The sequence below is a fragment of the Zootermopsis nevadensis genome, unplaced genomic scaffold (genome assembly GCF_977971745.1).
Source record: "Zootermopsis nevadensis isolate Lab colony 2312 unplaced genomic scaffold, Znev_1.0 Znev_ptg000001l, whole genome shotgun sequence".
Classification (NCBI taxonomy): Eukaryota; Metazoa; Arthropoda; class Insecta; order Blattodea; family Termopsidae; genus Zootermopsis; species Zootermopsis nevadensis.
The window spans coordinates 16,267,336-16,290,436 of record NW_028259133.1 but is presented as its reverse complement, the minus strand read 5'-3'; the positions used below and the strand labels follow the sequence as shown (position 1 = coordinate 16,290,436).

The window sequence follows — 23,101 nt, the reverse complement described above, 5'->3', positions numbered from 1 at the left end:
GTATTGAGCTCTATATTTTTTACCATTTACAAACATTTTTATGATGCTGTCTTTCTTTGGAAAATTATAAAGTTAGATGTATAAATTTAATGTAGACTACGGTCCACAGCTGACCGATTCGAACAAAACTTTAAAATATTCAATAACTTTTAGTGCAGACTTCAACAGAAGACAACGGAAGAGACAACTTGGCACATCTAAGCACTAGATAAGAGGTTAGTATTGAAATGAGTAAGATTTGTAGAAAGTGGGCTGAACTGGATTGGCCTACGATAGTTTCCAACCCATTCATTTTCATGTCTTTAGTATAACCTCACTTTTTATTTGATCTCCAACTGAAATGATTCACAGAGGACTCCATGTTTTGATGTCATATTGAAGGCCTAAATATGAAGAAACAAAAAATATAAATTTTAACAATAAAACAATTGTGGAGTTTTAAACTGATACGCTGGTCTTCATTGCTTTTATCTGTCAAGTTTTTGTTGTCGATACAAAGAGCTTCTACTATGGAGATACACCACTTTAGCTTGTTGGTCAGTCTCATTTGCTGGACGATGCACCAAGGGATTCGAACGTACTAATCCGTCAGGGGTCCAGCTGCTGTGTGCAGAGAAAACAACACGGACTAGCAAATCCTGTTTGCAGTCCAAACATCGGGGCGAAGAGTCACAGGAAACAGTGCATGTAGTGCTACCAAGTGACAAAACACCGATACCACCAATAGAGGATTAGTGTGCGGTTGCGGGACTAGATCCCATAGTGACATAGAAATGAGTTCGATTCCTACGCGGTTAACGCAGAAGTGTTTCTCAACCAGTGACTCGCAAAGTACGTGTAAGTGTGCGGTGACTTTATGAGCTGGAATAGTTAAAACGCATTTAATAGCAATCTTTTAGTCAGCTTTACACCCCGGCCAGTTATGTCCCAGAGAAAGAGTTTCGGTAACCATTATATATGAGGTAGGGCGGGACCCACAGCCGATCTGAATGCAATAGCTTTGGAAGAAATCTCTTGCCATATCGATAATCGAACCCCGGTTATACAAGTATTTATTGTGATTTGTTATAAACATCTATTATTGAAGAAAAAAAGTAAAAAATCTGCATAAAGAATAGGCCTGTATTATGCATCACAATCGCACACAACTAATAGTAAAATCACAAAACATTCACTTTATTAATGACGAAATGTTTCGACATAAAAATAACATCAGGCCGACTTGGGAATGAGAAATGTACTATATCACAGTATTCTAAAAGTGTTATTAAGAATACGTTTTAACAAAATTTTAATTGTGTAGATCATGTTAAACTAAAATACTGAACACAGTTTTCATAAGTATACAGTTTTGTGTAACTACATAATTTCATGACAAAATCTTTATTTTCTTATTAAATGTTGTAGACATTTTAATTTAGATATTTCAGAGCGAGAGGGTGGGAAGGAGGGAGAGAGACAGGTCTACGAGCCGGTTTGAAGAATGAAAGTGACAGTTGTGTTCTGTTCGGCCAACAGCAGGATAATTAATACGTAGGGAAACTACATTAACTTTTAAAAGGGCCACACCGATTTGCATTTGACGACTGACTGGCTACCTAACTGTTTATGTCTTCTGAACAAATAAGAAATTTATGCTCTAAACCATGCAAAGACAGATTTCTCTTCATTACCGCCTATTCATCATTTACAATCATCGCACCGCTCAATTGTGAGCACAACACAAGAAGACCTACAACAAATGATGACAGTGCGTTAACGTACAGGTGAGTATACCTCGTGAATCAGTTAATCACCGATTATATTCATCGTAGTATTTAACTTTTATTGGTACGCAGATGAAGTTGATAACGGAGTAGCGTTAGGCATCTTGCGAATCAATCAACCAATAAATAAATTAGATAATGGGTATAATAATGTTATCACCTTGCTTTGTATCGCCAGCACGTGCGATTTCTGAACTAACCAACCACTGAAACTAGCAAATAACTAATCAATGAAATATGAAAATTTAAATCGTGTGTGTACGTAAGTATGTGTTTGAGCTTATAGCGCGAGAACGGTTGCACCGATCTGCACCAAACTTGGCATAATTTCTGAGGGCAGAAATAGATTTTATAAATGGCAAAACTCCGAAAAAGTGTCCCAAGCTCGAATTGCGCTCAGCAGGGTAGAAGAACGGCATAAAGACCAAAGGTGTTTGCTTCGAAGAGCGTGTCACAGAAATGAAGATCAGAACACGAAATGATGGTTTATTTAGATCGGAAACTAAACACAACAGAACGACATCCCGGGGAACGGAGTTGTTAATCTCGGGGAGTAGATTACAGAAAATGACACCCCCCCCCCAAAAAAAAACACTACTGGGATCGAATGTCGGTAAAGACGATTTCTGTAGATTCGAAACAAAGAAATTTAGAAAAACGGCTCTACGACCAATGTTGTTCGATTAGTCTAGGATATTATAGGACCAAACCCACAACTCCGAAACACGGTCATGTGTTCGAGTATCGATCAAGATGTTTTATACAGCACGTAAAAGAATAGCGCCAAGACCTAAGCAATTCCTTCGCCAGGTAGATTCCAGAAACAAAGACAAGTCCGAAAATCTGTCCTGAATTTGAATCTCGGTGAAGATGATTTAGTTAGATTGGAAGCTGGCCACGAGAGCGGAACTAAGGTGTGTGTTTTGATGGGGAGATTACTGGAGGAAAGGCCGCGCCGTCTAGAAAGTGTCGCGCGTTCTCGCTTCGATGGAGGCGATTTGTTTAGACTGGCAGATAAGTTCGACAGAACATGGTGATCCAAAGAGAAATTAGCGAAATAGTAAATTGTAATATTTCTCTTTTGCAAACTGAACTGTTGATCAGTCAATCACTAACTTGCTTTTGACGATGGTAGAAAATTAAAGAATGTGAACAGGAGTGGCTTCTATTGATATTAAGTTCTTTAAAATTTGATAATAACCACGTCAAGCGGTTAATAATTTGTTGTGTCTGAATGGGACAGCCAGACATTTGTGCAAGCACGCACACATAGAAACCTGTCTTTCTTCGTAACAGAAGGAAAGGAACCTATCAATGAGTTTTGAGCTTCTTTCGAAAGCCCCTCTTTCACCCTGAATATTGTCCTAAATGCGGATTACAGCGCGTTTGTTGGCTGATCATTTCTTGTAAGATTTGAGGTTTTCACAGCGGTGAGTATGAAGATTTCTGTCTTCATGATCATTTCTTATAAAAATTATTAATAAACGTTACTGATATATTATAACTGAGAAGGAAGCTTTAAAATGTAAAATGGCGTTCGTGACGATGATCACGAAAACAGTAGCTTCCCATGACAAGTCAGCCAGCGTTGGCTGCTAACACGTCAGTTCTGCTATACTTAAGTTCAACACATTGCACTTCAATTTACCCCCCCCCCCCCCCCACCTCTCGTATTATCATTCCATTTGAATACAAATTCCCACATCATTCTCTGCCACTCGACCCAGAAGCAGACTAGACTGTATAATTCATGTGATTTCAACTTGGAATCCGGCCTACACGTCTTTTTATATTCTTGCATTTGCTAGCCAACTTCTTGATGTTTTGATTGGTGGACACGCCGTGGCAGCCATGCTGGGTCAATTATGAGAGCAATGGCGCTTATATAGAACGAGGCGGCGTCCAATCGAATCCTCTGAGCCGAAATAATGGACACAAAGGACTACTAGCTTGGGGGAGTTGGTAGGGCATTTAGGGGGGGGGGGGGGCAGACAAAGCCTGCCATGTGACTGTATCCACAGTACTTCACACGTCCGCTGCACAATAAAGCTAAGGTAAATATTATCACAAGGCTTTGTGTACGAACTGGAGCGGGAGCCATTATTATCATCGTATTTGTGACTGTTCTCACTACTGAGGACGACAAGCATTGTGTGCTACGAATTTCTATTTATATGGCTGCCCATCATGATCTATATAATACAGAAAAGAGTCTTCATGAAAGTCTGGCAGGCGAGAACATACTGACTAGAGTTTAGGATCTTCAAACAATGACAGTCGAAATGCGTACTCCAGCGCCGCATACTTTTCCAAACGTGTTCCTCGCAAGATATCAGGTTCTCACGGACGACGGGTCTGAAGGTGACGTGTCTTCTGGAATGTTTGGCCGCGCAGTCTTGTAAAAATTTGGGCGTTTCAGAGATGCTCACTGCTTTCACCAACAGCTGTGTCGTTTTCATTTTCCTGATGATGGTGGCATTAAACTCCTTCGAAGCTTCATTCAATGTCTTTTAGTTAATGTCCCAGAAGACAGTAATATTCAAAAACACAAGTCTGATAACGAGACGTATTCATAATGTCCACATAAGGATTTTTTTAAATTGTTCTATACAATTGCCTTTCCTCACAGTGCAGACAGGACCTACGTTAAAACATCATCTTCATACTCAGGAGGTCCCGGTTAGATTATTGTCCTTCGGGTGCTTATGCTGACTTAGATTTTTCGTTGTTTTTCTCAGTCCCTCAAGACCATGATCAGGACTCTTCGCCCTGATAATGGAAGTACCGGCAAGTCCATCTGAAACGTCGGTAAACGTCTACCACACTACACGGCATTACTTCCCAGAAGCCAGTCATTTTTAGATACCTCCAGTTCATATACTCATAACCTATTTACTTAATGTCTTTTAATATTATCTACCCTTATATGTGCACGTGTAACAAATTTAAGATTCTTGGAATATTATGCCATTATAATACATTGTATTACTTCAGTTACGTTTTATTGATGTTTCTTCACCACATCTTCCACTTTTGCTCTCTCTCTCTCACTATTAAAAACCAATGTCATGTTTTATCCATGTAGCAAGAAAGAACAGAACAAAACGGTAAGGCAGGCTACATCTATTACGGTAATGACGTAAAGGAAGCCACGCCTGCCTTTCTTAACAATTTCCTTTCAGTGCCCGGTAATGTAAGTGCCATTCTGCCGCTTAAAATAGAAAAGACGCCAACTGAGTTATGCGTTAATAAATTATTTTGTTAAAACCATTAGAAGAGAATTGGGGGGGGGGGGGGTGAGTATCTCATAGACGGAGGTAAAGTTGTTCTGACAGCGCTCATTTTATACGACGCCACACGTCGGCAAATTAACGGGACTATAATTCACGTGCTCACACGTATTTCTTGTTTACCTTGGAGGCGTCTGATGTTTGGACAGGGTTCGGCTACATTGGTCTCAAGCCGGCCGCGGTGCTGCACCAACAGAATTCATCGCCACTAAAGTGTTAGCTAAATATCGTGGGCCAATCGTAGGCGTCATTGATTTTAACAGTCTTCGTCACAAATAGGGGGAACTACAGCAGTTGGTTCGCTGTTTCTCTCGAAAAGACAGAACTCTGTTTACGGCAGATTAGTTTACACGGTTTGATCTATACGTGAGAACAAATTCAAATTTTAGCTGAACTGAAACTACAATAATGAAATTATGCCAGTAAAGATGGAGGAAGGAATTTTGAGCCTACACATAAACTCGAATTTATAAAAGATCAACAAAAGACAGAAGAAAAATGCGAAACGTGTAGCTTAATAATTGTACACTTCATCTAATATCATCACGTCCATTAAGACAAAAGAATGAGATGGGTATGCGTAGGGGACATGAGAAATGCACACGAAACTAAAACTTCGAGGAAAGAGACAACTCGCTAGGAAGAGAAGTAAATGGATGGGTCTTACTATTTCAGAACCTGATACTAACAATGTGAAATGGTAAAATTTTAAGCAAACTGCGATAAACATTTCCGTACTAAAGTATTTTACCAGCTCAGTAGACGTGATAATATTTTCTTCAAGAAAGATGTCGTGGTATGACGGGAACTAATTTTTACTTTCCATAGACTGATTTGTGATCGCTAGTAATTTACAACAAAGCTTTAAGAATAAAGCCCCAACACTGCAATGCTGTGCTAGGCTTAATGTTACAAATTTCATGATGCTCCTTGTCTCATGACGTGAGTCTTAAAACGAAGCAAAACTAGTTCCTCCATAGCTTATTTGACTTTCAATCTGATAGTCGCAATAACGAATGACTAGACACAGACATGCATAAATTTTGTGGAGAGGTAAATCACTGGCACACCTAAAAGTTTTGCGTGAACAATAACAGAACGAAACTTTGTGGCAGCATCTGCAAAATATATCGAAGCCCCCTTCACCTCCCTAAACCCTTTTTGACACCTAGACACGAAGGAAGAATCTTCCTTCGAAATGTAATTTGATAAATGTATTCAACTGATGATACATAAAATCCAGAGTAATGAGTAATAAAAGTGTGATGTTAGACTTCGAGATGAGATTCCTAAGTAAGAAACAACCAACGGAATTTCGCCTAGCATTCATACGGAGTGTGCAATGGGAACCACGTGGCATTTCTCGTATGGAGTTGGTACGTCGAGGAAATAGCATGTGTCATCTGAAATAACAGCCTCTAAAAACATTCTGTTCTGTTACAATAAATAATGTACTGGCTGGCTGAAAAACAGCCGCGAGACAGAAATTTTCGCCCGAGGGTGTTTGCCTGCAGGCTACCAGATTCCAGTTAATTTTATTTAGCTAAATTTTTATATATCGTGCTATCTTAAATAAAGAATTTAACTCGATGAAACTGACAAAGAAACTGAATTCAACGTTTTTAGGCCTGTGTCCCAGTTCTTGACATTATAATTTCTACGACATTACGATCTGTAAAAGTTTTGATATAACCTACCTCTCGTGTTAAAAACATTGCCTAAATCTTCATGGCTTGGTGCATAATTATACACGTAGCCAAATTTCCCGTTGCCTAGTACACGTTCTTCTACCATACAAAACAAATTTCGTATGCCAACTTGAAGGTCAAATGATTAATTAATTATTTTAAATCAGAATATTTAAAACAGTAGACTATATTGTTTTCTTATACATTTTAAAAATTACGTGTAGTTTCTTATACTTTTTTCGACATTTCAGAGGTGCCTGCTGCCTCCATTTTCGGGGCGATGATTGGATTGTCTTTTATATTGCGACGAAGCTCGATGTCAGCGTTACTTCCTGCTGCCTGATTAATTTAGATTATTTTAATATTTGTGCAATCGAAGGAATACTAATTGACAAATTATGTTTCATTAGCCAAAAATATAAAATGTGTATGGCATGAATTACAACGATATAATAAGATCTTAGAGGAATCCCACTATCTTTCACGCATTAAAACATGACCTTCCGACATGAGAGTTCAAGGCATTGTTGTCTTTGGCAAATGTCTCCAGTTATATTCTGTCTCTATATTTCTAAATTACGATGTTTTCTTACGTCCCACATCTCAACCAGGAATAGAGCCACTAAACGCTCTGAGTCAAGTGGAACGCGGTTAAGAACAGTTGAAATATTCGTGTTACTTGTATTTCTATATCGCGGATATAAAAAAACATTGTACGTGTTTCGTCTTGAAATTTTATGAAAAGGCAGATTCGTAGAATTCACATAATCCTGACCATACACCAAATTGTTGTAAAATGTAATGAGGCCTTCGTAGTTGGGTCACAGCACAGAGCTGCTAACCAATCAAAAGTGACTGTCGATAATAGGCTTTAGGACGACAACAATAACAACATAAATCAGAACGACACTGAGGACAAACACAAAATGACTGAACACCACGGCACTGTTGTCAGCAACAGATGAAAAATTTGCGTTCTTCAGCGCTCGACAGTAGCGAGCCGTCGGACGTGCCGGTGAACGAAAAATGATTCGGCGACGTATTTATAGCAGCGGGCGTGAACAGGAACATAGAATGTCGACGGACCAAGATGGATCGTCTTGACAAATCACATCAGAAATCTTACAATTATCATGTGTCATGTAGTACAAATGGGCACAACTTTGCACAAGGAAATTCAGAAGCCCAGCTGGACTACAGCCTAAAATTCCACAAAAGGAAAAGACGTTCTAAGAAGAACTTAAATATCAGACTATTCTTCAAATGTATTAATAAAAATGGTGAACTACAGAATCACATTTGTATGGGCCTAATTTAACAATATTTCCAATATCAAGTCCTACATATTGATTCTGACTCTATCAACACACTTTCGCGACACTATAGTCAGACTAAGACACGTAAATCTTAAGTGTTCTAGCGATGGTGAACTGCATTAAACATTACTGTTTATCTGGACTTGATCCGTCATTCAGTGTTTTGAAACGAGAACACTGCGTTTCGGGAGCTGCCCCTTCTCCCGTCTTCAGGTGAAATACCTATTCTGTTGGGTCCAAAGGAGACAGTAGGAGTTAATCACAATCCCTGGTCCAGCAATTGGGACTATGAAAAGACGGATTAAATCCAGAAAAAAACAGCAACATGAAATTCGAACATGTTTGAACTTAACGATTATAGCCAGGTTTCTAAAAACATTTAATCCGTAAACACTAAGTCACTAAACATTTCCTGTAACAAATATTCAGTGAGATTTCTGGTTCTCACGGCGGCGAATATGAAGATGGCTGTTTTCTGGGTTGTTGAGTAGCGTAATCCCATAAAAATTTACTGGAATTTCATGGCGATTATTGACTCCATCATTAGGGAGACCTGATGGCAAGAACAACGACATTCCAGATATGAACGGAGATATTTTATTGAAATTCCTTCTTTGCTTTCAGTGTGTTATTCCAGGCCTTCCCATCAATTCATACTAAGTTCAAGCCATTTACTTGCCATCCGTGGATTCTTAAGAGGTGAGAACATTACTATCACCATTAACACGGTCTGAAAATCATACAAATAATGTCAAAATAAAGATAAAGGTGCCACGTGTTTAAGCACTGCGGCATTAAGCTGTATAGGGGAGTGGACGCAAACGTTCATTAATTTTTATCATCAGCACTGGATAGGAATGAACTGCCAGCTACACGTTCAGGCGGCTTTGTTTCCAGGGAAGACGCCGCAGACGTAATTTGGGTACGAGGCTTGGTGGACCTCAAGCCTGCCTAGATGTGGTGGAAAGGACAAAAATTCCTACCCTGGTAATAGAACGGCGACTATTTAGCCTATATAAGTACATGACATCTTTATTGTGACAAAGTCAGCTCTAAAAATAGCTGCAGTTTTTACGAGTGATATTAAACCTGCAAATTCTGCACGAGAGCTGAGATTCTCACGGCAGTGGACATGTCGGTATCAGTCTTACAGGTTGCAGTTACACATAGACGCTTCAGAGGAACGTACTGCCTCCATCGTCAGCCAAGACGACTGAAAATTCTAATTTTTCTGTATTGTAAAATATATCACACTCTTGAGGAGTGTATATATTATTTATTTTAAGGATAATTGTACAGGTATTTATTTTACAACTGATTTTAGAGAGCGTTTCATAAATGTAGGAATTGTTGTTCGTAACAGCATAACGAATTTCATGCAACTTATGAGTCTAATACTTCACATACCGATAGCAAAATGTTTGACGAAACCTCGCCATCTGAACTCTCAAATTTGTTTTCATTCGACATAAAAGCGACAAGACTTTGTGTGCTCGGGAAGCTAACAGTAACCTGATCTGAACTTCGTTCCATAATAGCCATGTCAGAATGTCTGTCTGCTTACCTCATGACATGACAGAACCATTACAACTTGGAAACTCCACCTTAAAACGCGAAGCAGTGCTCATAAAAGTCATGGAAACGTTTACCCTTTGACACCAATGAAAACAATAAATTGTTATCATAGGACTATCTGTATTTCCCAAGGGTTGTCTGTAATGCTGTAAGGGTTGTACACCTGCTGCAGAGAGCGACATACGAAGTGTTCCTAAATGGTGGCAGTGTAAGCATGGGAGTAAAAACGTCTTCTGTTTCAACCGTTCAGGATTGCCTCTTAGGCGTTTCTCTGTGCGACCAACGGTCGAAAATATTAATATCCTTAAGCATGACATACACATCGAAGTGACAAAACGAATCGGATACCAGGACTCGCATTCTGAAATCTTCAAAGTTTCGACGCATCTTATGAATGTCACTGTAACACTTCTTCACAGTCATTCTAGCTAATGACCATAGCGTACAGTTGTAACCTTTTCGATTGTCGCTTGAAGTCGACTTAGATGATGTGTAAAATTGTTTCGGACTTTTTCCATCGATTAGATAGAAGTAAAATTAAATTTTATGATCTAGATGGTGAACTAAGCCAAAAAGAATAATTTTACGATTTATAACGATGCACCATCACCATAAATCACCAGACTTCAATATATACACTGTAAGATTTGAGGTTTTTACAGCGGTGAGTATGAAGATTTCTGTCTTCTGGGTTGTTGCGCTGTGTAGTCTGGTCGATGTTTACCGACGTTTCAGAGGTCATACTGCCTCCGTCATCAGGGCGATTCATCGCCCTGATGACGAGAATAAAGATGGGAATCTGATAGAATACAGCGCCGACTTTTCAAGGTGATGACATCCCAGAAGACAGCCATTCTCATATACACTGTCGTATGTTCAACATTCATTCCTTAGAATTTATTAACTTCATTTGAGTTTTATGTAAAACGGTAATTTATTTGGAAGCTTTCAACGTTTAATGTTTATGAATTTTTGCGCGGTTTTTCAGTAATTTCAGACGAATGTTGCGACAGTCCATTTTATGAGCCACTACAATTTCATAAGTCCTCTCGCTGCTTTATGCTTATAACACTGATCGTTATAAATATGGCAACAAGAACATAACGGTCTTAAGTCTCCTTAATAAAAGTAAAGAAATCGAAACGACATTAAAAATACAGCTCTGAGTACTGAAATTAAGTTCCTTTGTTCTCAGTTACAACTGGACGACTCGCTATATAAAAGACTCATATTTTACAGTTGTTGTTAAAGCACTGAATAACGCGACTATAAAACAGAATGACTACGAGAGTGACTGGCACTGTTAGGCACCCATCATATTTCCAACATCATCTCTTTGTTGTCGGTTTAAAATTAGCGCTGACAGACAGACAGACAGCGGCCCCGCGTTTCTCGGATCGAGTCGCCGTGGCTGATGGAGTTTGACTAATTTAATTTTAGCCTTCTGGTGATGGCTTACATCTGTCGGGGGTGGGGGGGTGGTGGTGGAAGGCTGTGAGGTTACCTATCGTGAACGGTGTGGAAAACAGCAGTGGGCTCCTGGTCGAATGCCTGCTTCAGTTTGCACACGTCTCAGGCAGTTAAACTCTGTGTCATAGCCTGCAATTTGGAAACTACGTTCCAGTCAATTCTTGTTATATTTGCACAACTTAACTTTATCATGGGATATGTAAAGAATATAACCAGCAATCAGCCATTTTGCTTTGTATACTTAGGCTACATACGCACTTCCATCGAGGATGGATGCAGTAGGTTCCTCTGAAGCGTCGGTTGATATCTACATGACTACATGTTGCTACATCCCAGAATACAGAAATCTTTAAACAAGATTTTATTTTTATATACGTTATCAACCAGTCATTATCGTCACTAATGTAGGTCTAAGTATGCAAAAATCATATACACATACAAAACGAAATCCTTTTCGAAAATTAGGCTATATATCACTTGGAAAACTAATAGAGTATCATTTATACCCTTAGAGTGATTTTAAGCGCACAAAATAGGCTTTACAATGCACCAAAGACAGACAGACAGACACATTCACACATATAATTGTACGTATAAGGGAGATGAGAAAGGCTTACAACATTTTGGTAGGAAATTCTGAAAGAAAAAGGACTCGTACTTAAGAGACCTAGATATAGATGGGAGATTTACATTAAAGAAGGGTCTAAGTTTATGGACTGGATTCAAGTGGTTTAGGACAAGAAAAATTACGAGCTGTTGTGATTACGGTAATGAAATTTCAAGTTACCCAGAATACGTAAAATTTCTTGACCAACTGAGTAAATTTCGGTAAATGAAGGACAACAGCTGTATGGAGTTGGACGGTTAGTTACACATATTCATGGTACAAAGTGTTTTCCATCATCTTATGTTTCTCAGCTGGCCAAGAAATCCCGCGCTATACGGAGACTGAAGGTTCATTATCGTATCAACAAAAGCTGAAATAGAACCGAGTGCGTGAACATTGATCAGTGGGTCGTAATACGATAGAACCTGCAAAAGGCACTCTGTGTTTCCGGAAATCTAGAGTTAAGATCAACATGCATTATTTATAGCAAACGAAAACAGAAGGGAACAACAATTTTAAAGAAAATAGTCTGCTTAAATATTCAGTCTTCTAGTCATACAGTTTCGTTTCCAAATCTTTGTTTCCTGAAATCTGTCAGAGAAGGAACACTCATTTTACAAACGGGAGATTGCTGAACACAGCGAATTAAAAGAGGAGTGTGGAAGAGACATTGATGGTGCTCTTTATATGGCAGTCTGCTCTTCTGGAGGTTGGTTGGATAGACTGAGGAAAGCCAGAAGAAACCTCAGCATGTTAGTTGTAGCTGTTGTTCCATCACAATATTTTAATCGGGAACCTGGCGAATACGGCTTTTTATTTATTAAATCATAAGCTGTCACGGACGGACAGAGATCGGAAGAAGCTAGAGGAGAAAACTCTTATGCATTTTGCTGGGCGGAAGGCAGATGTCAGTGTTCTGTTTTGAGAGGATACTGCAAATGGAGTGTGCAGGAAAGCTGTACGTTAAAATAATAATAAGCTGCTTCTTTTCGTACGCAATTCGCTCGCCAGCGGGCGGGTTAAACACTCAATTAACGAAACAAAACCCCACAAACCTCAATCATTCCATTCGGATGGATATACGTAAACCTTTAATGAGATTTCTCCCCAGCGCCTCTGCTGAGTGGAGATGAAAGTGCTCGAGGCGAGATGGAAGTTGGCCATTGGAGGAAAAATAAGGGTAGATACACGAAAAATACTGCGTATAGTAGCACTGAGGCAAAGAAATAAATCAACGTTAAAAGCATTGCCTTCTTAGGATTTGAAGTTTTCACGGCGGTGAGTCAGTAGTCGGCTGTCTTCTGGTTTGCCTTGTCTCCATGGTGCCTTATGACGCAACCGCTCGAGTGGATAATGAAAGAACAAATGTTTTGGGTGGGGACATGTCATTCCTCGAAAATAGGAAAGGATGCTCAGGTCTCTGCAAAAATAAGATGGCCGATAACTTCACACACCGTCGGACATATGTTTAATCCAAAAAAGTAAGGTATTTAATTATAGGCTTGTACATTGTAAATAAATAAACAGATTGTCCCATGAAGATATATACATAATACTGACGTAAGTAACGGCTGTGTACTTTCATATTTTTTGGAAAACATGTCTTTAGTCATTCCGTCAATTTAATTTGTAGACTTATTTGTAGGGTGTACTTTGAGACGGACGGCCTTCGGAAAACCAACTGTTATTTAACCTGCCAGATTTTAACCACTGATACATTTTCGGTTAGCTGTTAGATAGATAAGATGTAGAAAGACGTGTTGCGGTGAAATGCCAAAGACTTGATAATTTAGAACTATCCAGAAATAAGCAAGAAATATAGATAGAGTGTATTGGATTTTTAGAAATGTTCTATTTATTTCGGCCAAAAAGCATAACAACTATGCTAACTTAATTCTAACAATTACACAATTTTCTTGATGGTGCTCCATGTATGGATTAAAATCGACCGTTCCACTCATATGACAGTGAATAATATCATCCTTCCATTCACGCCTACGTTTTCCAAGTTGTCTCTTTCCTTCATATTTTTTTTGTATACGTTTCGATCTCTTCCATTTTCTTCAATTTTACAGTAACCAATGCCTTTTATGTTCACAATGACAAACTCTAGATAAAGCAGCTACCATTCGGTTCAATGCTACACACTCGAATGCAAAATCCCTGCTAAGTTTCACAGGTTCGCCTTCCTCATTAGGCATATGCGTTATGCACTTTGAGCATAAACGGAAGCTTTGCAGTCAAAGAGTTACATACATCCTTGGTTAGAAGTAACAGTACGAGAACGCTGTAACAGACAGCGAAATTCTACTTCACCACAAGGGAAGACTTGTTTTGATAGGTGAAGAAACCCCCTCGCAATATCCGCGGGCTGAGAGAGCTCAAGACCATTGATATGCAGATGGCAGTGTTAATATTCATAGGTTTCTCTGTAAAAGCTGCGCTGCTACGCTCAGATAGACTGCTTAATCTTTTTTCAATGGTCACAATATTCAGCAGGACATCTTATACAGTTCTTATTTAGAACACATTCGCATACATCGCAGAGATGAAATTAAAATATTCGGTAATTCTATTACCAAATGTATGTTTACATTTGGTGGATTTTACATGGCTCCAATTTGGCGGTTCGTACGATTACGTAGTTTTCCGTCATGGCGTTCCAGTTCGTGTTTATTGATTCATATATCGCCGATTGTGAATAATAAACTATAAAAAAAGAGGTTGTAAGAGATCGAAGCATATTTTAAGACGCTAGTCAAATGTTAAAAGTTAAACTCTGGCGAAAGCAGCAGAACGTTTACGTCATTTGTATATTTTCTAACTTGTTTGTTTGAAACTGCATGGGAATTTTATGTTCGTCTAATATAATTGTTCCGATTTTGTCCATACTTTAATGTTTTCTCTAAAATATCTTGTACCCACGTAGGCCTAACGTTTCTATGGTACAATAATATAAGACATGGTAAAATATTATAAATTGCATTATTTACTTTCTTGATACGTCGGATATGATGCTGATTTTTACCAGGTTCATATTTGTTTTACGAATGTGTATTAAATTTGCTGTAAATCTCCTAATTAATTCCAGACTGTTGATGAAAACAAATCGCGTATATGCAATTTCAGTATTAAAGCCTATAAATTAAACTCCTGCGAAATCGTAAAGTGTACCATTCCAAATACATGACCTTTTTATGTATCTTTTAACACGAAGAGGAGGCATTTGTTGATACCTTATTCAGCCTTTCTCTAAGAATTGGTCTGAAGACAATATTTTTTTAATCCCTACTTTTCAATCAGGTCTGTTATATTTCCTCAACAATAAGAACAAGATTACGAGAAGGCAGTTTCAAAAGTGTATGGATCACTCGACAATGGTGAATCGATTCATCCATCGCCTTTACAGAATACCCCTCGAGTCTTTCTGTCTGCATACACAAGCCGAGTGCATTTTTATGTACGAGCCCCAGGGAACTGTTTGCGTTTCATTTTTCTACTCTGAAATATCAGAGATGAATATGTTCGCTTGTGGGGAAAAATAAATTCCCCGCAAGCAAGTATTTATTGTCATTGTGGTCTACTGAGGAAAACAAAAAACAACCAATCGTCGAAGCATACACAATAAAGTTACATTAGGCTTCCTTTGTTATAATATTATTGTTTCTTGTCTTCGGATTAAGATAAGGAATTCACAAGCTTAAATTCTAATACGCCTGCATTAATTTTCATACGGTCACATAATCGTACTGCTATGACGTAGTAGCGTCACGATGGAAAATAAAGGTCATTTTAGTTGACCATAAAAGAAATGTTGGCAATATTGAAAAATATGGTAGTTATATACAATGCGAACGTGATTAGTTTTTATTATATTTCGAGTAACTGTAATAGTTTCATATTTTAACACGACTGATTCATTGATAGATCGCATAACAATAAACAAATATAAATAAAATTAGACTAACCTACGTCTACGAACATGATGCAAAACCAAAACTGACAAAAAAATCATATTTATATTACTACAAACCCATGTAATACGCTATATGAGATTTTGCGTCCTTATGGCGGTGAAGATATCGATGTTAATTTTCTGGACTCATTGGTAAATACTGACATTTCGAAGTAATATACTGCGTCCTTCTGAAACGTTAGTAGGCTTTATGTACATGCGATTCCAAACTGCGTTTCAACCCAGAAAACCAACATCGGCATTACGACATAACTCAAGAGACCAAATATCACGAGCTTCACGTTCGGAATTAAACACATGCGTGTTTTCGACACCTAGTCCCCAGGACCACCGTGATCGTTGCTTGCAGTGTCCTCGTTGTGTGGTCGAAAATGTCACGCATAGACATGGACAGCCATCGCCAGCCCTTCCACAATTCTTTCAATTCTGCATCCACTTCTCTTAAGCTCTCATGAAAGAGCGCTACTTCCCTTCACCATTTCATGCCCAATTTCAAGTGTTTTGCGTTTGGCCTACTATTGTTGCCACAGTTAGCCCCATAGCCTGTAGCCTGTGGTGCTAACGAGACACAGCTGTTGAGGTTATAGACCAGTTGCGGTTTCAAGTGGTTCTCAGGCTCTGAATCTCGCAACATGTCAATGTGTATTGTACGTAAGATAATTCACAGTATAAGTGGGATGTGGGTGCTGTACTCGACATACTTGAGGTGGCACTTCGTAAATTCAAGCTAATCCATTCAGAAAGCACAGCCACTCTAAAATATTGCCCTCATCAATAATCCTACACATACTAAGCCGCTAATATTACAGTCACCCGGCATTTGGCAATACCGAAATATGTATAAAATGGGACACCAACTTAGGTAAATGTTCTAAGGGCAGTTTTATCTGTTCTTTTTTGTCTCATTCTTCCTTCTGATCCAAAAACGTCCATGCCCCTTAGTCCCCAGAAAATAAAAGTATTATATTTTGAAAGGTTTTCTTAAAATATCAATGTATTTAAACAAGTTCAATCCTCAATTTTATGATTAACATTATATTTGAGTTGAACATACAATGAAAGATATAAATATAAGTGTGTTTCCTTACAATGTATATTCGCACTGACATTAAATAAGAAATTATGTAAAAAGGACGTATATGGAGAGATTATAATAATAATAATTCGACTCTTAAAGAAAAAGGATATGAGGGTGTGGGTTTGATTAATCTGGCTTAATATAGGGTACATTGCCAAGTTTTTTCTGAACTTAGCGATGCGCTTTCGGATCCCATAAAAAGTGGTGAATTCCTTCACTATCTGTGTGTACTATTAACTTCGCAAGAAGAAATTTGCTCCGTGAGAGAGTTACATAGGCAAATGGCCACATACATAATCGAGTAGTCTTCACCCCTAGCAAAAAGCAGGCATTTGCCATTGAGTATAAGATGCTTTACTAAGATATCAAAGGATATTAACAGTTAGATGCGTGTTACTTCGCAAGTTTAAATAAGTAAGCTACTTTCATTCACACAGACCTGATGAAATATTTTGCATGTACAAAAATTGCATACCCCTGCTTTAAAATTAATAGAATCCCATGACATGTCAAGTTTTCTCAGTTGCCTTGGTGAGACGGAGGTTTTGCTAATGCTCTATTATGGATGATAGTGGGGACTGTATTTTGACAAACAGTGAAAAGTTGACAAAGCTCTTAGCGCGCTTCCTGCAATTCTACTGATCCGAGATGATCCCCATGGATTCAAATCGAGTGCCGGAAATAGATGGGGGGCGGTGGGGGGGAATCACAACACTCGACGAAGCGACTGCGTCTAGCGCAAACGAAAACAATGCAATGAAATTCTATTAATTTTAGGGGCCAAAAGCTGACGCTGGAAACAGACTATTGAATGAGTGGCTTAAATGTCATTCGTATCTATAAAGGATTATGAGCTTTATATTAAATGTATTTTTCAATTAAATTTTAGCTAATGTCACCTAAAGATGTGACTTTATTTAATTTACGTTTACTCATATCTTATGGCGTAATCTTCCGCTGCCATACGTTCCAGTACCATATATAATTTTTGCGGTAGGTTATAAAGCAGACTTCTTAATAACCTCGCTAACGAGCTACAAGCAGTATGCATGTTCCAGGAATAAAACAAAACAACAATTGTTGTGATGACTATAGTGACTATTCTTAGGTCTTTTATATCCTTCGCTCCAAAAGAATATATGTCCTTTTGTCAAGCAAGCCGAAGCGTTCATATTAACCGTGTTAGCCCGGCTAACACTTTGAAAAAAAAAAACTCTTCTGTATAGTTTCGTGGTTCAGTGTTATTCCATACACTTGAACACAGCAGAAAACATCAGATAAAATGCTTCGTTAGCCAAATAACACAGCCAGCCAGGCATTATTAGCCTGAGAGCTGAGGCCTACGCAAGAGCTGAAGATGGAGCCAGTATATTTCTCCGAAACGTTGGAATCTACCTACAATTCCACACGACGTCACAACTCAGAAGACAAACATTAGAATCTTCACCGCTGTCAGAACCTCAAATTTTACATAGCTGATTTTATGTGACAGGAGATTCAATATTAAACAATATAATGCAGACAGATCGTTAAGTAGTGAAAATTAACTAAATATTGGCAAATATTAAAACTGTCCAGCAATTTCTAGTGTAGACTAGCATAACAAACAGAATATAAATGAGCGTAATAGATAGTCAGATGACACATGCGATCAGATGGACAAATACGGGGCCTGTCTTGTGGACAAAGAACGTATAAAATCGACGTATTTACCCGTGCACTTCAAATTCTTGTCATACACAAGACCCGTTGTCAGGCGTGTCACGGCTTCCTAACTTGTTTGCCAACTAACTCATAAGCCTCCACTCTGCACGTGATTGCCCTGTCTTGAGATCGGTTCGCCTCGGTAAACAAGCCCCTCATGTATTAGGATGGCGTTAATCCTATGTAAATCACACTGGAACAACACTGAAATTTATTGTTCAAGTTATATTGATTTTGTTTTAATCTGACTAACAAAGTCACAGATCCTAAGATCTACGACGAATCTCATATAGACGTACCTGTCAGTGGGAAGAAAGAATTTGCTCCAACGTTATAATAAACAACACAAACTCTGAATCCGTCTTCCGTATCAAGGTGGCCGTCACAGTACTCACCGCCCTGAGAACTTCAAATCCGACTTCAATATTGTTTTCAGAAGCTCTGGTACAATTTTAAGTGAAAATAAGATGATGTTTCCATTCTTAAACAATTTGCATTCGATCGTGAGTTTATTATCAATTAAATCTTTCTGCTATTTCGGACGAAATGATATTTCCTCTCGTTAAAGTCGAAGGGACGAAGCTGTGTGGGACAGTACTGGGTTTATTTGAGGGTTGCTATTCATGTACAAGTTCAGTCCATTCAATTACCCAGGCAGAGATGAAGCCGACGACTGTGAATGTGCTGACATGCTGGCTGGACAGGCCTTTCGCCACTTTAGTGGCGGTAATAGATCAGTCGACACTTTTATCATCAATTTCGGCTTCTACAGGGAGTAGGTCCAGTCTACTGTATCCTTAACGAACGCAATACCTAGGGCAGGACGCGACAATCGGCAAGCCGCGATGGAATCAGCTAATGAAAGACATACCTCTGTAACATGGTGCACCTGTGTTGACCCAGGGCGTTAGAGTTCGGTGTTACCCGGGGTACAAAGGCAGATGTCTGCTCAAAATGCGTCCACTGTGTGGAGAGAGAGAGAAAAAAAACACTTGATACAGCACGTCACTGCTTTTCTAAACAGATGGTTGCTTGAGAGAGGGAATGGCATTTCGGATCATTTGGATAAGAAATGGATCTGTTTAGTGGAAGTGCCTTAACAAACAAAGACGGTAAGTCAGTCGCATAAAACTAAATAACAACATGGATCTTTTCACCGATCTAGAAGTCACAACGGAACTACTTACATGACACTGTTTTTACGCATCTCATTGTCAGTTATAAGCGTGTCCAGTGAGTATTACAAAGTTTACAAGCCGCGCATAGTAAGCTAACCTACTTCATATTAAGCCTACTTATTAGTGATTCATTTAGGTTAGTAAATCAAGAGACCGTAGTGTCAAAACTATAAGATGATAAATAAATAATGAATTTTAAAAGATATGCGTGGAAGCGGACGTGGCATAATTCAATTGTTATCTCGAAATTTACCAGGGAGAACGAGGGAAAATCTCAATGAGGATAGTCGGTCTCCGGAACGAGAATTGAACTCATTACCTCCCGAATATAAAACAGGAGTGCTAACGACACTGCGGTTGCATATTCCAGATGGATAGTTCAGTTAACAATACATTTACTTGTAATTCTATTTCATAAAACTTAAAAATGATTTTTACCCAGGAAGATGACTACAGTGTAGTTTCGTTAAAGTTGACCAACGTTTTAGAAGTGCGTACTGTCCGATGGTAGAGTCAGTATACACCTCTGAAACGTCGATCAATTTCTGTCATCTCCACACTCGCCGCCGTGAGAACCCGAAGTCTCACTATTTTTACCAATTTCCTGAAATTAGTTCATTGATATATTTCTAGTTATGACACAAAAAGTAATACATACGTAATTTGGATTTTATTCTCAAGAGCTGTATTTCTAAGAGTTTCGGCATCGAAATTATCTGGATATGACAGGGTTATTTATACTCTGACCGGGCTGAGACCAGCATCATGCATGCTCAGTAACTGTTGAACAATCCGCGGTTCAGGGAAGTGACATTCCGTTAGCCTCAGGCTAATAATGATAATGTATTTTATTTCCCTTCTTTTTTGACACAAAATTAATTAATTTGATAGGGTATCAAAACCTCCAATAAACATTTTATTGAATGTCATGCGTCATTTGAGGTCGAATCAGATGAATCTTGGTTAACAAGAAACGCCATATTAATTTATTCCCGTGAGAAATTTAAAATAATTTCACAGACACCGAATGGTTTCTAAATGTTTTCAACGTTTCTTCTATGATTCACTTTTCATTCTGACGTTTAAATCCTAAAAAAGTATTTAAAGTAGAATTAATCTTATTCACAAATTTGTAGGAAATACACGAAAGGCTTCATGATACAGGCCTAATTGTTTATGCAGATTAATTCCTGAAAATCTTTAAGTTTTGCTTTGTTTTGTATTAGAATGGGGTGCCGCTAAAAGGCCCATTGTCCATCAGAACCATTACAGGTAAACATCAAAGTTCAGGTTCCATGAAAGGCGGTGAATTCCTTGACCATCTGAGCTACTATTAGACCCTCAAGAAGGACTTTCTCGATGGAGTTAATTGTGACACAAAAGGAAGTTTGCGTCTGCGTGTCGATGGGACTGCTCAAAGGCATATAAAAAGGACTACAACAATTCCTTAAAGGGTTACAGTGAGACAGATGTAGGATTGAATAGTTAAAAACGATCTATGATTTCAAGCCGCTAATGCTGAGTTCACAGAGTTTGAAAAGTCACGACTGTAGGGAAGAATGACACAGATATTTTGGAACTTTCACAGCGAGAACCTAGAGGAGATCCAATTTTTAAGAAAATCAGTTTGTATAATACTAATTTTGTTAACAAAACAATTAAACTTGGCCGACTTCAAAGCAACAAACTTCAAACTTCATTTACACCTAACGAGCATACAACAAAGTTCTCGTTGTTATTGTCTGCTACGTTTATTCAGTTTGATTACAGCAATTATCCAGCCGTTACAATATAAACAACAGGTCTAAATATTAATTAGAACTTTTCTCCTGTTACGTCTTGTTTAAATTATAACTAAAGCATAACTTTCTGCGCCGTTTTTAAAAGACTAAGCGACCTCTTAAGTTTTAACTTGTATTAAGTATAATTTGTTTACATTTAAACGGGTTTTAAAGAAATTAAATCAGAGGACGTGTAATCTGGTTCAGGACTGAGAGAATTTCTTGACCATCTGAGCGACTATTAGCTTCTCAAGATGGAATCTGGTCCCAGGTTTTAGGTGTTTATGACATACAAATTAACGGAAGTGTGGTTAGTTAGGTTAGATATTGCGATTGACGTCCTGATGGAACACGTGTTTTCTTGGAATTCTCCTCCACACACATGTTAACTTTGCATCACATGGGATGATGTAACGTGCGCTGCTGGCTTCTCTTGGTCGTGAACAAGTATCATTCTGATAAGGCCAAAATTATACATGAAATTCTAAGTAATGGTCATTTAGCTTTCTGTTTTGACTATAAAATTAGCAATTGGAAATAGGAAAGGCAATTTAAATCTATCCTTTATAGGTTTACAGATAACTTATGTGATAGCGCGTTAGTCTACTTCCTGGCCGGATAGTGACAGAATCTAAGTTGTTGGCCTACAATTAGAAATTTGAAAAATGCTAACAACAACGCGGTTCGTCGGGACAATCCTAATTAGAACAGTGCTTCAACTGTTCGCTATATAAAAGTTATACATGTATACAGGCTTTCATCACTGAATATGGAGACAGTATGACCTCTGAAACGTTGGTAAACATCTAACATACTACACAGCGCAACAACCCAGAAGACAGAAATCTTCAAATATCGATTGTGTCGACCTCACCATAAGTAGACCTATATTAAGGGATTTATTTCGACATTATTAACGCTATTTTATCTTGGCTTTTAACCCTGTAACTATCAAATCCAACCAACTCCATTGATAAAATTCCTTCGTAAGAAATTAATTGTCATTCAGCCAGTCAGGAAATTTATGGTCTTTTATGGGATAGAAAGGTTCATTACTGTGTTAACAAGAGTCCACCGCTACTTCCTACTTCATGCCAAATTAATCCACTTTGCACCATAATATTCTATTTAAGATCCATTTTAATATTATCCTCCCATCTACGTCTATATATCCAAACTGGCATGTTTCTAGCAGGTTATCGGAATTGTACCTATTTCTTAGTTACCATGCTTATAGTTCATTTAAGCTACATATATTTACTAATGCAAACGAAGCAAAGTCGAGATCACTCTACTCACTGCGATACAGCCATTACATGTTGTAACTCATGCGATTCACTGACGTCATCCCTATAACATCTGAACAGTGGGCCGTTCAGTCTCTGAAGAATGATGCAGTTTTGTAATGAGGACAGTTTTAGGATTTCATCAGAATTGTGGTTCGAGATTTAAATGGTGGTCCTATCGTTTGTTTATATAACATTTCTGTTTCGTTTATCTCGCGGGTGGCCATCAGACAAGACACTTACTTTATTGCATAAGCACCGTATCTTATCCTACACACCCCATAAACTAACCCTTGCCCCGGCCAGCATTCACTGCCTTCTTCGTCTCGTATTTTATCCTCCATCCCCATTCGCTTAGTGTTTATTCAGCCATATCATACACGAGG

General features: G+C 38.4%; 1 protein-coding gene across 2 annotated transcripts in view; it reads right to left on the bottom strand.

Annotated features, from left to right (window-relative positions):
• Spg7 (SPG7 matrix AAA peptidase subunit, paraplegin) overlaps positions 1–23,101 on the bottom strand; it is a 54,862-nt gene that overhangs the window by 19,635 nt on the left and 12,126 nt on the right. For both annotated transcript variants that reach the window (XM_022070817.2, XM_022070818.2), the window contains exon 2: positions 19,342–19,433. In XM_022070817.2, the coding sequence (XP_021926509.1) occupies positions 19,342–19,352 (11 nt within the window). In that variant the 5' untranslated portion in view covers positions 19,353–19,433. The remainder of the gene's footprint in view (positions 1–19,341; positions 19,434–23,101) is intronic.